Below are 15,824 nucleotides of genomic sequence, written 5' to 3'. Positions count from 1 at the left end.
AGCAGGTGATAATTTGATTATTTGCCTCCATCTTCCATTAGGTATCAAATATATATCTCTTTAAAATAATTTTCACTATTCATTGTCTAATTAGGTCAGATAAATCATTCCCAATTCTCTTATCTCACTAAGCTTCTACCACCAACGACTGTTTCACACAAGGATATTAGTAGCATGGCTAAGAAAACCACTGTGGAGAAATAGACAGCAATACAGTAGTAGGGAGCTTTAATACCCAACTTATATCAATGGACAGATCATCCAGACAGAAAATCAATAAGGAAACATAAGCCTTAAATGACATGTTAGACCAGATGGACTTAACAGATATTTAAAGAACATTTTATCCATAAGCAACAGAATACATATTATTCTCAAGTGTACATGGAACGTTTTTCAAGGTCATATTTTACAGCACAGAACAAGTCTTAATAATTTTAAGAAGATTCAAATAATGTCAAGTATCTTTTCTGATCACAGTGGTATGAAACTAAAAATTAATTATATGAAGAAACTGGAAAATTCACAAATGTGTGGAGATTAAACAACATACTACTGAATAACCAGTGGGCAAAAGAAGATATTAAACAGAAATAAAAAAATTTCTGAGACAAATGAAAATGGAAATCCAACATACCAAAATTTATGGGATGCAGCAAAAACAGTTTAAGAGGGAAGTTCTTGCCTATGTTGGGAAACAAGAAAAATCTCAAATAAGCAACTTAACTTTACACCTCAAGGAACTAGAAAGAGAAGAACAAATGAAGCCCAAAGTTAAGAAGGAAGGAAATAAAAAAGAGCAGAAATAAATGAAATAGAGACGAAAATGACAATGAAAAAGATAAATGAAAGTAAGAGCTTGTTCTTTGAAAAGATACGCAAAATTGACAAACTTTGAGCTAGACAACTCAAGAAAAGGAAAGGACTCAGATAAATGAAATCAGAAATGAAAGAGGAGATGTTAGACTAATACCACAGAAATAAGAGACTATAATAAACAATTATATACAAACAAATTGGACAATCTAGAAGACATGGATACATTCTTAGAAACAGAAAAACTGCCAAGACTGAATCAATATGAAATAGCAAATCTGAACAGACAAAAGTCCAGGACCAGATGGGTTCACATTTAAACATGAAGTAATACCAATTTTTCTCAGACTATTCCAAAAATAAATAGGCTAGGGAGAACTCTTCTGATTACATTTTGTGAGGCCAGCATTACCAGAACTAGACAAGGACACCACAACACAGAAAAGAAAATTACAGACCAATATCACTGATGAACACAGATGCAAAAATCCTCAACAAAATATTTGCAAACCGAATTTAACAATACATATTCAAAGAATCATACACCACAGTCAAATAGGCTTTGCTGCAGGGATGCAAGGATGGTTAGCTTCTGCAAATCGGTGTGATACACCACATAAACAAAATAAAGATTAAAAATCATATATCATCTCAATAAATTCAGAAAAATTGTTTGACAAAATTCAACATCCATTTATGATAAAAACTCTTCAAAAAAATGGATATTGAGGAGATGTACATTAACATAATGAAGGCTGCATGCAAGTCCCCAACCCACATCACACTCAATGGTGAAAACTTGAAAGATTTTCCTCTGAGTTCAAGAAGAAGAGAAGGATGTCTACTCTTGTCACTTTTATTCAATATAGTATTGGGAGTCCTAACCAGAGAAATTATGCAGTAAAACGAATAAATATCCAAACTGGAAAGGAAGAAGTAAAACTGTTGAAGTTTGCAGATGACATGATGCATATAAAGACTAAAGACTCCATCCTAAAGACTCCCATCATAAAACTGTTGGAACTAATAAGAGATTCGGTAAAGTTGTAGGATACAAAATCAGTACACAAAAATCTGTTGCATTTCTTCACACTAATAATTATCAGATAGAAAAATTAAGAAAATAATCCAATTTACAATTGCACTGAAAAAAAAACTAGTAATTAATATAACAAAGGAGGTAAAAGATTTAATATTGAAAACAAAATATTAATAAAATAAATTGAAGAACACACAAATAAATGGAAAGGTATTCTGTGCTCATGGATTGGAAGAATTAGTATTGTTAAAATGTCGGTATTACCCAAAGCAAACTGCAGATTCAGTGCTATCCTTATCAAAATTCTAATGATATTTTTCACAGAAATAGAATAGTCTTAAAATTTACACACACACACACACACACACACACACACACTAGAATATTATTCAGCCATAAAAAAGAATGAACTCTTGCCATTTGTGACATGGATGGACCTCAAAGGCATTATCCTAAGGGAAGGAAGTCAGGCAGGGAGAGACAAACACTGAGAGATCTCTCTTGTGTGTGGAATCTGAAAAACAAGTAAAAAAACGAAGCTCATAGCTAATAGAGAACAAATTAGTGGTTGCAAGAGGCAGGGGGTGAGGAGTTAGAGAAATGGGTGGACGGGTTTTTCATTTGTTTTAGTTTACATACATTGAATAAAAATGGAAAAAATAGCATAAGTCTGCCTGATTTTGTTAAAAAAAATGCATTAAAAGGGTAGTTGGTAGCTCATAGAATCACCAAGTAGGCTGGGCAAAAAATATTCAGAGGCATCACATCCTTTCATGATCTAGCACTTGCCTAAATCTTTGAACTTATTTTTTATAATTCTCCTTCATGTCCATGGGGCCCAGTTCCAGAATAATTTTTTTACAATTTTTTTACAAATGTGTTATGCTCTTCTATACTTGTATGGCTATCTAGAAATTATAACTTTTGCCTAAAATGCTACTTTCCTACTTTTTAAAATGCATTACCCTTTTTATAAAGTCTTTCATGATAATCCCAAATAGAGTCACATATAGATTCTCTCATGATTTTGTTATACCTGTAATATTACAAGATTTTTCATATGACCTATCATATGTTATGTTACATTGTGCTCTATATCTTAGGTTACATAATGTGCTAATTACAGTGAGGTACAATAACTTAGGAAAGTTGACTCCCGTACTTTGCATATCCTATTCTCTGCCCTAGGTAATATTTAAAATGTAGTAAAGATTTAATACCAAAGGAACAGACAAATGAACCAATAGTCATCTTTTCAGAAAGAATAATTTATCATTTCACTATAACACCATTAAACTGACATATAACATGTTAAAAGCTGTAAGTATTTCTTTAGAGCCTACAAAGATTTGTGTCAGATCTTGAATGTTACCTATTTCTTCAGGATTCGTACTTTCTGGTAGGACAGATGACCTAGAGTTGGTTGACATCCTGTTCCAGTTTAATTTTATTATTACCCCACTAACCCTTCCTCTGAGAAATATTTTTCACACTCAATAAACTGAAACATCTATCTTTCCTAAGCTGTTATCATCCAAAAACATTTGACCAAATATCTCCCTAAGGCAAGGGTCAAGTGTCCTTGAAAAGGGTTGTCAAGATTTGCATCACTCCCTTTTTTCTCTGCCAAGTGAGGGACCACAAATGCTATAAAAGAAGGGTGGAGAATGGAAATGGGTGAAAAGAAAAACTGCAATCAAATTAATATGATTAATGTCCAGAGGCAGAGGAAAAGCAGTGAAGTCATGGACAGAGCATCCTTACGTTCATGCAAATTTTGGACTTGCTGACCATAGATAGATTTTGTGCTTTCACTTAAACTTTCTATTATCAGATTAATGCAGTTAAGTCATTTAAAACATCATTTAATGCTGAAATAACACTTTAAAAATTACAAGCATTCCCACTCTTATCCCCTACTCCTCTTCTCTAAACCTCTTTTAATGTTTTTGGCTAATTTTTTTTTTTTCCTTCTGGAATTGAACACCTCATTATTTCTAAGTAATACGGATGTACTTTAAATCAGTTTTAGACATCATCTCTTGATCTCCTATTATGTTAGATGAAGACTAAACTGTCTTCCTGTGTCATCTCCTCTGCTTCCCCTCCTTCATCCTCTAAATATAGTTTATTACAGTTTTTGATTAAAGATTCAATTTTTACATTATCATGCCTATTCCTGTTCAGAACTGAGCACTGAACTGGACCTATATTTTAATTTTTTAAAACTGTTCCTTAAATTAATATTTGCTTAGTTTTACAATTGCTTCATTCTTTATCTATTGCTTATTATTCTTAAGTCTCTAGGTACAATTTCCCACAAAGTCAACTATATCAAGTAATCTGTTGGTTTCATTTTGTGTTTATTTAGGAACACACACACACACACACACACACACACACCCTACTAGAGTTATCCATTTCTCCTATTTGGACTAGCTGTTCTCTAGGCCTGTTATTTCAGGATTTATCTTTGTGTTATTGTAGGAAATTTCTTTGAATATCTCAAAAAATGGAATCTCTGTTCCTCAGATCTTATGTGTTAGTATTTTTCATTTATTTTCATGTTCCAGAGGAGCACATTGCACATAGCTTCATAGGTTGGAAAAGGTGGCAACAATGACGAAAGTCATGAAGATGGAGTTGTTAACATGCTTCTCTCTTGGTCTCCCTGCTCCAGTGTGAACTGCTTATCTTTATGACTGGTGCACCACTGTAATCCTTCCAAGTGTCCTTCACCACCCTTTTGGATAATCCCTTTACCTCTTTCTTCCTTTTGTTGAAACTCCTGTTCTTCTGAATGCAGTATTATCTTGGATTTCTCATTATTTAGTGGAGGATACCGTATAGCTGAGAAATGGAACATGGGAAGAAAAAAGTTTAACTTTGCTTCTAGTCTATTGAGTTTTTAATTTTCCTATCAAGTTTTAATTTCTATGCAAATGATTTTAAAAATTGTTCCCTCTAAGAGATAATAAGGATTGTTTTGAAAGTTTTTTTAAATGATGCAGTCCGTTTCCTTCTTGTTATTTTTGTGTGTGTTTGTTTCGTTGGGTCACTATGGTTGTTTGAACTTTCCTTTAGATGCCTAGAAATCCTCAGTTGTCTGATCCTGTTTCACAGGAGGAAACAAAAACTAATAGGAAACACTGACTGCATGGGTGGGACTTGTCAGTATGAACTTTAATAAAGGGTAATCTTGCTGGCCTTTTGTTGGGGAAGCAAAATATTGCATATTTTATTGTTTTTCCTCTTGGATTGATCAGACTCATCAAAGAGTATTCCATTTTTTTCCCCCTAAAGAAAACAGCAATAACAAATTCTCCCCCAAACTAGCAGATGACATCCCAATGATGAAGCAGAGGAAGTCTGGGAGGTGTCTGTATTAACATTCCAAATATGGAAATTCACTTAATCTTCTCTTTTTTGGTAGAGAACACTGGCATTCCCCAATTCAGAGACCTTCTTTTACCATCTCCACAGAACAAACCTTGAGTTATTGGCTGGTGAGAGGAAGAGCAGTTGCCCAAAGACAGGGAGGCCTGGACATGACCTAGGGTATTTAACTGTTTCCTATAAACAGTATTTAGTTCTTAATTTATTCAGTTTTATTCACCCCATTTCCACAGCTACTTGGTGCTTCCATTCCCTGAGACTTCTGCATTCTATGTGATGTATTTTGAGGTTGTTCTCTGCTCCTGACAGTTTATATGACTCCTTGGGTCTGTTAAGCCAGTTACCAGATGTCCTCTTTTTTCCAGCTTCCCAAATGTTGGTGTTGTCTTCTCTCCTGTAGTCCCTTTTCCTAAGTCTTTTGGAGAAAAAAAAATGAAAGGAGAGGGGAGGGGAGGAGAGGAAAGGAAAAAGAAGAGAGAAAAGAAAGGAAAAAAAAAAGAAAAGATCCATTTCTGTAGTTTTAGTAGGGCTTTGGAGGAAGTGAAATTATATGCCTGTTCCTGATCCATCATTTGACCTGAAAGTGTTGATAATGCTTTTAGACACATGTTACATGCCAGGTAAACTCTATAAAGCATTCTCTGGTGAAAGCCATTGTTAGTGTAAGGGCCCAATAACTGTTCTAAGCAACAAATAATTTTTTTTTTTTAAATAGGGAAGCATTTAACAGCTATTTTCTGAGTTGCTTTTTTAAATTTTTTATTTTTTAAATTTATTTGACAGACAGAGATCACAAGTAGGCAGAGAGGCAGGCAGAGAGAGAGGAGGAAGCAGGCTCCCTGCTGAGCAGAGAGTCCGATAGTGGTGTGGGGGGGGGTGCTCAATCCAGGAGCATAAGATCATGACCTGAGTTGAAGGCAGAGGCTTTAACCCACTGAGCCACCCAGGTGCCCCAATAAATAATTTTTAAAAAATCTGTTTCTTGCTGTTGAACTATTTATCTGTATCTTTCCTTTTGTCTGTGACTTGACTCTTTCCTTTTTGAACCCCTGTCACCGAACTTACTTATCTTCCATATTGAGTACTATGTCGACATCCTATCCTATAGACAGACCCAACACTAACTCTGCAAGAATTTGAACTGCATTTCCCTTCAGGTAGGCAGAATAATTACTATTTCAAAGTCTTTTTATATTGTCTCTTTTGTAAGGGAATACAAGAAAATGAATAACCATTTCTCTTATATCTGTGCACACATTTGAGTAAGCAGAACTTGATATTTTGAGTATTTTATTTTTATTTTTATTTTTTTAAGTAGGCTCCATGCCCAGTGTGGAGCCCATCATGGGGCTTGAACTCACAACCGTGAGATCAAGAGTCAGACACTTAACTGACTGAGCCACCCAGGCACCCCACTTTTTAAAATATTTTAAGTCCTGATAACAGTTCTCTAATCATCGGTGCCTCCCAAACAGTCTTCCCACTTTTACTTGGCTACTGTTGCTGGAAAATTTCCTCTGGTTGAAAAGGTGATTAGTTGAAGTAAAAGATACATATTAAAAAAAAAAAAAAAGAGTAGCCTAAGCTTGAGGCTTTCTTTATGATTTAATAAACAATATTTAAAGAGCTCTAGATAAAAAGTAGTGCCTTGGAAAGAATCAAGGTCAACTGCTTAAAAGATTTTATCTTGGAAATAAATACTTTAAAATATCTTTATTCAAAAAACTCCTAGAAAATAGGCTAGAGAATATATTACAAAGCAAGATAAAACTTCTGTAATAACAAAATTTAAAAATACCATTTGATTTAGTGTAGTAAGCATTTCTAGAGCTTCTTCATTCAAGGCACTGAATTAGAAGCTACAGGGGGACTAACAAAGCAAACAAAACAAAACAAAAAAACAAGAAGAATGCAGTTCCTAAGAGCTTAAACATTCATAAGGAATAACGGCTTAAATTCACATAAAATTATAGATTTTGCCTTAAAAGTTGCATGAGTATGATCATATAACTTTCCATTAAAACTGGAAGATACCTGAAGAGAAGGAGGGGGTGCAATATTAATAATTATACTGGCATCACCCTAAGCAAAACAAAATGCAAGGAGATAATATGAGGTTTCAAAGTTGGTGGGATTTTACCTGTTCAGGGAAGATAAGGAAGGGAAAAGTGGAAATTCAAATTTGCATGAGCCAAACTATGGATGAGGGATGGCAAATATTTGGATGGTTTATGTGTAAAAATATATATTGGTGAAAAAGTTTGAAAAGCAAGTTAAAAATAGATTTTTAAAGGTCTTCCTATAAAATCTTTGTTTTAATGATAAAATCTTAGATATGATTCAAACTCTAAGTTGGAAAGATTGTTCTGCCAGGAATGTGTAAATAGGCTAGAAAAGAAGGAGATTGAGTTAAGCAAGAAGATTCAGTTATGAACCCTAACTAGGACAAGAATGTCAAAGAGAAATTAGATGCCAATAATACCGTTGAGGCAGAATTCATAGACCTAATAAATATCAAAAGGGGGACATCAGAGGCAAAGGGAGAGGGAAAGGCCAAGAACACGATATTTTCATGGATAAAAGAATTTAGTGCATTAATAAATTAAATAATTTAGAAGGAAGCATTCTTATTTTTGGGGAAAAGGGATGTTGATGCTTTATATTTAGTAGATTGAATCTGGGAAGCAGAAGAAAAATCCAGATTAGTGGGTCCAGCAAGTGGGTGGAAATTGTCAGTCTGGATTTTGTGAGACATCATATCCACAAAGCTAAAGCCATGTCTGTGCAGAAGGGTCCAGGAGAGGGTATAGAATAAAGGAGATTAAGAACATAAAGGGGACTTACATAAATTAACAAGAATTAGTTTAAAAAGTTAGATATGATAGGGAGAAATATTTTTAAGCCCTAATATCTAGAAGCCAACATTCTCCTGAGCACTGACTATATGCTAGGTTCTGTAGCAGACTATAGCTATAGAAAAGGAATAAGAAATTAATAGGACCTGACTAGGGGAGCAGAAGTATTAATAGCAGAGTTACTATCAGTATTAAATACTCTTAAGAAGCCAGGTAATATAGGGAATCAGACTAGGTTTAGTTATAAATATATTATTTAAATTTAAAGAAATAAGTATAAGGAGTGCCACAAAATTATAAGTAAAGAATGAGTGTAAAGAACACATGATAGAAGTGAATTATATATATATTTTCAAGGAATAGAACAAGTGGGGGAAAAGAAGGGAGAGAGGAGGTGGAGGTAAGGAGGAGAAGGAAGAGGAAGAAGAGGGCATCAAACTGGGTTGAAGTTATGCCCATTCAAATATTTTGTGTAAAAGATTTAAAATACACAAACATTGTCACTCACCTCACTGGTATTTATGTTTCCATAGCATGCTAGTGTCATTCTAGTTTGGTCCTTGATTGTGGCAACAATCATGCAAGATAGGTCACACAATACTATATTTTGATATTAAATAAATAAAATTCAGGTATGGAAGAAAAATACTTTACTGGATTAGGTCGATATTTCCTGGTTTGTTTTTTTTTTTTTTCTCTTTGATAATAAAAACAACAAGGAATATTTATTCTTTTTTTTTTTTAAGATTTTATTTTTTTATTTGACAAGAGATCACAAGTAGGCAGAGAGGCAGGCAGAGAGAGAGGGTGAGGGAAGCAGGCTCCCCGCTGAGCAGAGAGCCCGATGTGGGGCTCGATCCCAGGACCCCGGGATCATGACCTGAGCTGAAAGCAGAGGCTTTAACCCACTGAGCCACCCAGGTGCCCCAAGGAATATTTATTCTTGAATTCTGCCTGATTATTTATGGTTTCATGTTGACAGCCTTATAAAAATAAAGGTTATCTTTTGTTTAAAAGCCTTCTACAAATACAACAAATACAAATACAAATTGTTGCTCAGCTAACCTTATAGGTTCTTATGGGCTGACGTGCTCCAAAAGTCCCAACAACTCTCATCTGTGAGTCTTCCTTTAAACTCCTTTGCCGGTTCTCAGGGATGAACCTTAGAAGCAGATTTCAAAGAACTGAACATAAACAATTCTCTGTCACTCTAGTCTACTGTTTATTACTTCAGACAATTAAATCCCTTATGATTGTCTTACTACCTTGCTTCAGCTCTCCTCTTTTATGTTGTTTAATGTTGTAAGAGATTTCATAGTTGATCCTCTGTTCAAAATAATTTATGAAAATGTAGATATGGATGGAAATGTTTACCTTTGCTTATGTTTTCTGTGAGTCAGCTCTTTATTCATGGCCATCCTTTACTGTAGTCCTATTATTTAAAAAAAAAAAAGTTCTTAAATGTGATTCTGTCAAAGACTTTTGATATAAAAATTAACTACTTTGATTAAATTTACCTAGACAATCATGATGTATGACTTTAAACAATAAATTCTATTCACCTATCCAAAAATTAATCTTTATTCTTGTTAGATAGTGATGAAATCTTTACATATTCTGTGTTCATGGTTACTTGCCTGAAATATATATGATGCAGTAATGCTTCCTGCTCCTCTCCTTGGCCCTTCACATGCATCTAGTTAGTTAAACAATTCTCCAGTTGATGTGGCCAGTTTAATATACTTGCTCATTCAGAGAAACACAGGAAGTCTTGGCCTAAATTACTTAAGAATTTTCATTTTCTGTTTCATATTGATTAGGAAGAAAGAGGTAATAAAGTCTACTGCTATAGATTACAGCTTCCATATTAGTTATAAATGTATGTATATCATTCATTGAGTAAAACCACAATGTCTATGAACTGTTTTTCTTTTCTCTTATTTATTGACAGTTTTTTTTTTAATTACAACACAATGAATTGATGGTAAATACAGAAGATGCAATAGTATAAAAAGCCATTTAACCCTTCCCTAGGTTAAGACACTTACAGCAGACAAAAACTGCCCCACCCAAAATTCCCTCCTTGAATGGAAACAAAATAAATATAAATTAATAAATACAAAACAAATCACTGCACAGCCCTTAACTCTTTGATTGCCATGGCAAGAACCATGCTGATGATTCTAGCTTGTGACATTTGTGTGGTTAAAGGTTGCCGCAGCAGTCAAAGGGTTATAGCATTGTAAACATAAGTACTTCGTGGAAAAGTTCAGTCATGTTAATGGTCTACAGCGATGAGATTAATAGCATGACCCCTTGACCTTTAATGACGCAACATTATAAGGAGTTGAAGAGATAGTAGCTTGGTGAGCTGTTACATAGACTAGTCAACCATTTTATTTAACAATGTGCTATGAGGCCTTGATTTACTAATAAAAGACAACTTGTGAATAATAAACACTGTTCAATGCATTGATCAATAAAATCAATGAAAAAATTAAGCACCACAAAATTTTGCCTGATTATATCTGACAGTCATAATACACTTTAGCACCATTTATTTAGCCTTATATTTGCACACAAACAAGTTTTGTGTTTGTCAGTAGAAGCTATCTGAAAAAAAAAATATATATATATGCCAGATTTAAGATGTTATAAATGTATAGAATCCTATGTGGGGGGAAAAAAAAAAAACAACCAAACCACTAACAACTTGCAAACCTTAAAGCTCATTCAGCAAATAAATGTGTTATTTCTTTCCTTACACACAGAAGACTACATATTATCAGAAACTTAATGAAGTAGTGTTGAGTGTAATGTGAATAATCCAAAAGCTCAAAGTTAGATGTTAATATCCTCTCCATAACTGAAAATATCATGGGGAATTAAAATAAAAGCAAAGTATTGTCAGACAACCAAGAGATAATAGCCTAAATATTTAATTTCTTCGTGTTTCTCTCTGCTTCATGTTTTAATATTATTTAAAGTCTATATTAATCTTATGTATTACATTCTTTTAATTTCCCATAACTACAATATAGAAAGGAAAAATGATTTTCATAAGAAACTATAAAATGTCTACTGTTTATCCAAGAGACAACTTTCCTTTGCAATTGCTTGCATCTCATTCTGGCTCTGAAAGACAAATGTATATGCAATTATTTTTTAATATACCATATGGTATTTATTTGACAAACTAAATTTATGGGAGCTTTTTCCCTTTAATCTGTCTCTTAAATATGTATGTGTATGTATATACACACACATGCATACATACACACACACACCATACACACACACAATATGTATTTCCAAATCTATATTACGAGATAGCTCATATGGGTGGAATAAATTGTGTTCATTATCATACTGATCCACTACTTGAATCAAGATAATGTTAATATAGCTATACAGATTTTAAAACATCTTGAAGATAGATTGCTACACTGATGAAGCAGGCAATTTTCTCAATATCAATAATTGATTCTTTTAAAAAATCATCAATAGACTATGGACTATGTTTTTACTAAAAATTAGGTTTATTAAAAGTTATAGTAGCACAAATTTGAACTAGTAAACTCCATTTATTTCCTCCCTATAAAAACAAGATATCTTTGTTTAAAATTATATACCTAAAAAAAAATCTTTCAAGACTTTTAAGCCTGAAGCAAATTTTTATGGGTGAGTCTCTAAAACCCCTGAAAATAGAGGTCCACAGGAGAAATGCTGATGCAGTCAAAACCAATGCAGCAAAAAGCTGCCACTATAATACCCTTTATTCTTTTATTCTCTCTCTTTATAATATATAATTTATGTAATTCACACATAAAAGGAAATAGACAAAAATTGAGGTTTTAGGCATTCATGTACACATGATGTACCTTAAACAAAACACTATGTTATGGTATTTACTTTCTGGTATAATTATTTAAGATACATTCTCCAAAACCAAACTTTCTTAGCTGGCTTATCAACATACAACAGCCTTCATACTCAGCATTTCACTTTCCTCAGGGGAATAACTCTAAAAAAGTTAGAATCCAATGTAAGAGATTGGAAAATGTGTGAAATTGATTGGGAGCTGTCTTTGCATGAAACTTGTGAAGGAAATTACTGAGGAACAGAAACATTTTCTGGGCCCATGTCTGATATACGGTGCTGCTCAGTTCTGGTTTTCATAAACAGAAGGTAAAATCAAATCTGTAAAAAAAGAGGGTCAAGGTAGAAATGGAAAGGAATGCAAAATGGGGACAGACTACATAAGACAACACAAAATAATATCTCCCTCCCAACCATCTGTATTTTGGGGTGACACACAGAAAGCAAACAAATAATTTCGGAATTGGAGGAGCAGAAAAACCAGACACCCAGTCATCCTTGTTAAGAAATCAGGTTTGTTTGAAAGTCACAAAATAACTAAGATTGTGAAATTTTGTATTTATGAACATATAAAAGAATAACATATTCCACTTCAGATAGAAAAGAAGTGATAAAATAACAAAAACAAAAACAACCCTAATTTTACCCAGGCAGTAGTACTACAAAAGAGCTGTGAGAAGACAGGCAATAATGTGGCTGCTGTGATGTTATTTCAGTGGTATCAAAGATTATGACATTGATTTAAGGACTGAATCAGTCACTCAGGGAAACTGTGTTTTACCTTCACAACTGGGTTATCAATATATAGAGAGGGAACAAGTTCAAACTGGCATTACGAAAGAACAAATGAAACATGCATTCTAGTGACTTTGTAAATCGACAGCTCACACCAGGCTTTATTCATCCATATCTTAGCAAGACAGGCCAACATAGAAACATATATTCATACAAAATGTGGCAAGTACAAGCAGCACCATATCCTATCCTAGGAAAAAAGCATCCTAGCATGCAGTCACATCTCACCAAAGCTTCATCGTATATGAGGCATTTATAAAAAGGCCTGTGTCAAAAAGTGTTATGCCTGGGATCAAATCTAGCTACAGACCAAGTACTACAGATATGTCTGTATTTCATGGTTTTTTTTTTTTTTTCATGGAGAAAACCAAGTAGATAAAATACTCAAGAAACATCTTCATAAGTCAAAAAGTTAATCATTTTATTCCTTGCACCATTCTTTCCTTCTGGTTTTTCTATGTGAAATAAGGGTTAATGACATCTTACTCTGAAACTAAGTGGCCTAACATGATACAATTATCATATTTTCATATCTATATTTAATTGATTTTCTTCTCCCTTCTTAAGGGCATATAAATCCAGCTCTATAGCAGAGCACATGGCAAAGTTACATGAATCAGCATGACATTCTAGTTTATGATGTATATGTCTTACAATGCCCAGTGTGCCTTCAATATAAGGCCACATTGAGTACAAACTTGAATATTACCCCCAGTCCAATGTTAGTATAAGACAGATTTTTAAGACGCAGTGCTCTTTAAATTGGAAAGGCATAGAATCTTTAGAAATCTTCATAAATATCTTTCTTTTTTTTATACTTATGCGCTAACCATGAATTAACAGGGTATGCCCTCATTTTCCTTAAAGAGCTTCAGTTGTGTACTGTTTTACAGTACTCATGACTTTATACCCTTACCTCATATAAAGAATTAGCATTGTTTTTTAAAAAAGATGCATGTTGCTGTCCAATTATGCGCTCACAACTGTGTCTAAAAATTGAAGGCTGCTACATCAGTATTCTACCAGAATAGTGACACATTTTATATCTGTTTTTCACTCAATTTCTGTGAATTTGTCAGGGTTTGTTTAGATCAGTGTTCATTCTTAGGCTTTATATACTATTGTTTTAAGTTTCAACATAGAAATATGTATAAAATATTGAAAGAGATATTTGTAATTAATGATGTTCATCTGAACTGAAATAGCTCTGAATCATTTCAGAATGATACCAGTGGAAATACAAAATTATTTGAGTAGGACAGAAAGACAAAGGTTATCATTAGATGAGATTAGAACACTAAGGCAACTTCTTTGCTACAATGCCAAGTGTTTATGTTATATGATTTCTGAGGTAAATTTCTATCCTAGAGAAATGGCTTTTCTTAGGAGATTCTAACATATATCTTTCCAACTGAGGTTACTGAACACCTAACTTTTGACATTTTTAGCCTATAAGGCAGTGCATTACTATCAGATGTATTTATGTAGGGTAACATCTAAAAACCAGTGGCTAATTATATACATTGATATATCACATACCCATTACTAATATGAAGAGCTTGAAATTGTATTTTTCTCTATTTTTATACTTGCTAAAGTAAAATTTCCAGTTGTATTAAGGAGTGCTGTAGTTAAGTTTTCATATTTTACAAAACACTCATTTTTCTTTTTCCTCCATTTCCATTATATTTAATATATATAGTATTTAATTTTCATATTTATGGTGTGGTGCTCCATCTGGTTGCTGTTTTCTTTATTATATAAAGTTCTAATTTTTAAAATATAACTGATAAATTTTTTCAGATGTAACTTTGGTTCCTTTTTCAGCAATGAGGAACCTAAAACATAGATACACATCCTTTGCCAGTTATAACCTGCAGTCACAATAAATCAATATCATGAAGGTACATGAGATGCAGTGGAATGATTAAATCCTCTAATACTATTGACTTAAAACCTTTTGTGATATCATATATTGGCTGAGTTTATATTTACAGCTATTTATAAATAGCTTATCTGAATTTAACATTTTCGGTTTAGACGGCATGTTCTGTTTGACATCTGTGATATTTTGGAAGGTGCTCTTGAGAGCATCAAAAATGAAATGAACTCCTTGCTATGTTTGCTGAAAAAGATTTCACCACCATCCACGAGGTTGTTTCAGTATATGTTACAATCTCACAGACTCAATACTATCATTAAATCACCGCCTTTATTAGTTTCTGGAAATAATTCCAAAACTTAAAAAAAAAAAAAAGATCTTTTCATGACTCTTGTGTTAACTCAGTCTACTTGATTATAACATCCATTTCTCTTCAGATAGCACATTGAATTTAGTCAATATGGACACATATGTTACTCTATGTAAGATTCACAAAGTGTGGGCATGTATTTGATACTAGAGATATCAGCATAATATGCAGAACTTGGAAGTATTATATTACTATACCTAGGATCCAGTATATACACATCATCCACATATTGGAACTACCAGTGAAGTTGGGCAATGTTCTCATCCACCACATTGCATTTTTTAATCACCCACAGAAAGGGAATAAAAATAAGTATATTGTATCTGAAACAAATTGTGTCAATAGAAAAAGATTACAAGCAATCTGACTAGTAAAAGTAACATTTGCTTATTTCAGTAAATCAGTCTCTATCCTTTATTACTTAGTAATTATTTTCTGTAAATTATTACTTAGTAATGTATTACACTGATTCAGAAAAGCCTTGCCCTCTGATTTATAACAGAAGTTGTCTTTGCTAGTATCATATAATGTTCTCTAATTTATCTATGGTATCTCTGTAGTTGTAAAGAGCTTCTGTATTCACCTGTTCTGATTGCCATGTCAGCAGACACTTTGTTCTAAAAGGAGTCAATAGTTAAATTCATAACCTCCTCTACAGTCTTGATGTGGATTTACTGCTTTATAGGGAATACAGACTGACTGGCTATTTTAATACTTCATTTCAGTCCAGTTAATAATATATAGAACAATAATTTTGGCTAAAATTATAAACTATAGAGTTAATTTACGTAA

The 15,824-nt window shown here is 33.3% G+C and overlaps 1 protein-coding gene across 1 annotated transcript in view; it reads right to left on the bottom strand.

The window, feature by feature from the left end:
- Nucleotides 1-9,493: 9,493 nt before the first annotated feature.
- MMP16 (matrix metallopeptidase 16) overlaps nt 9,494-15,824 on the bottom strand; it is a 290,552-nt gene continuing 284,221 nt past the window's right edge. The window contains exon 10 of the mRNA XM_032869084.1: nt 9,494-9,538. Within this exon, the coding sequence (XP_032724975.1) occupies nt 9,528-9,538 (11 nt within the window). The 3' untranslated portion in view covers nt 9,494-9,527. The remainder of the gene's footprint in view (nt 9,539-15,824) is intronic.

Source organism: Lontra canadensis, unplaced genomic scaffold, assembly GCF_010015895.1.
Source record: "Lontra canadensis isolate GAN:19392208 unplaced genomic scaffold, GSC_riverotter_1.0 scaffold37, whole genome shotgun sequence".
Classification (NCBI taxonomy): domain Eukaryota; kingdom Metazoa; phylum Chordata; class Mammalia; order Carnivora; family Mustelidae; genus Lontra; species Lontra canadensis.
Note: the sequence above shows the minus strand (reverse complement) of the source record. Positions and strands in the feature narration are given on the sequence as shown.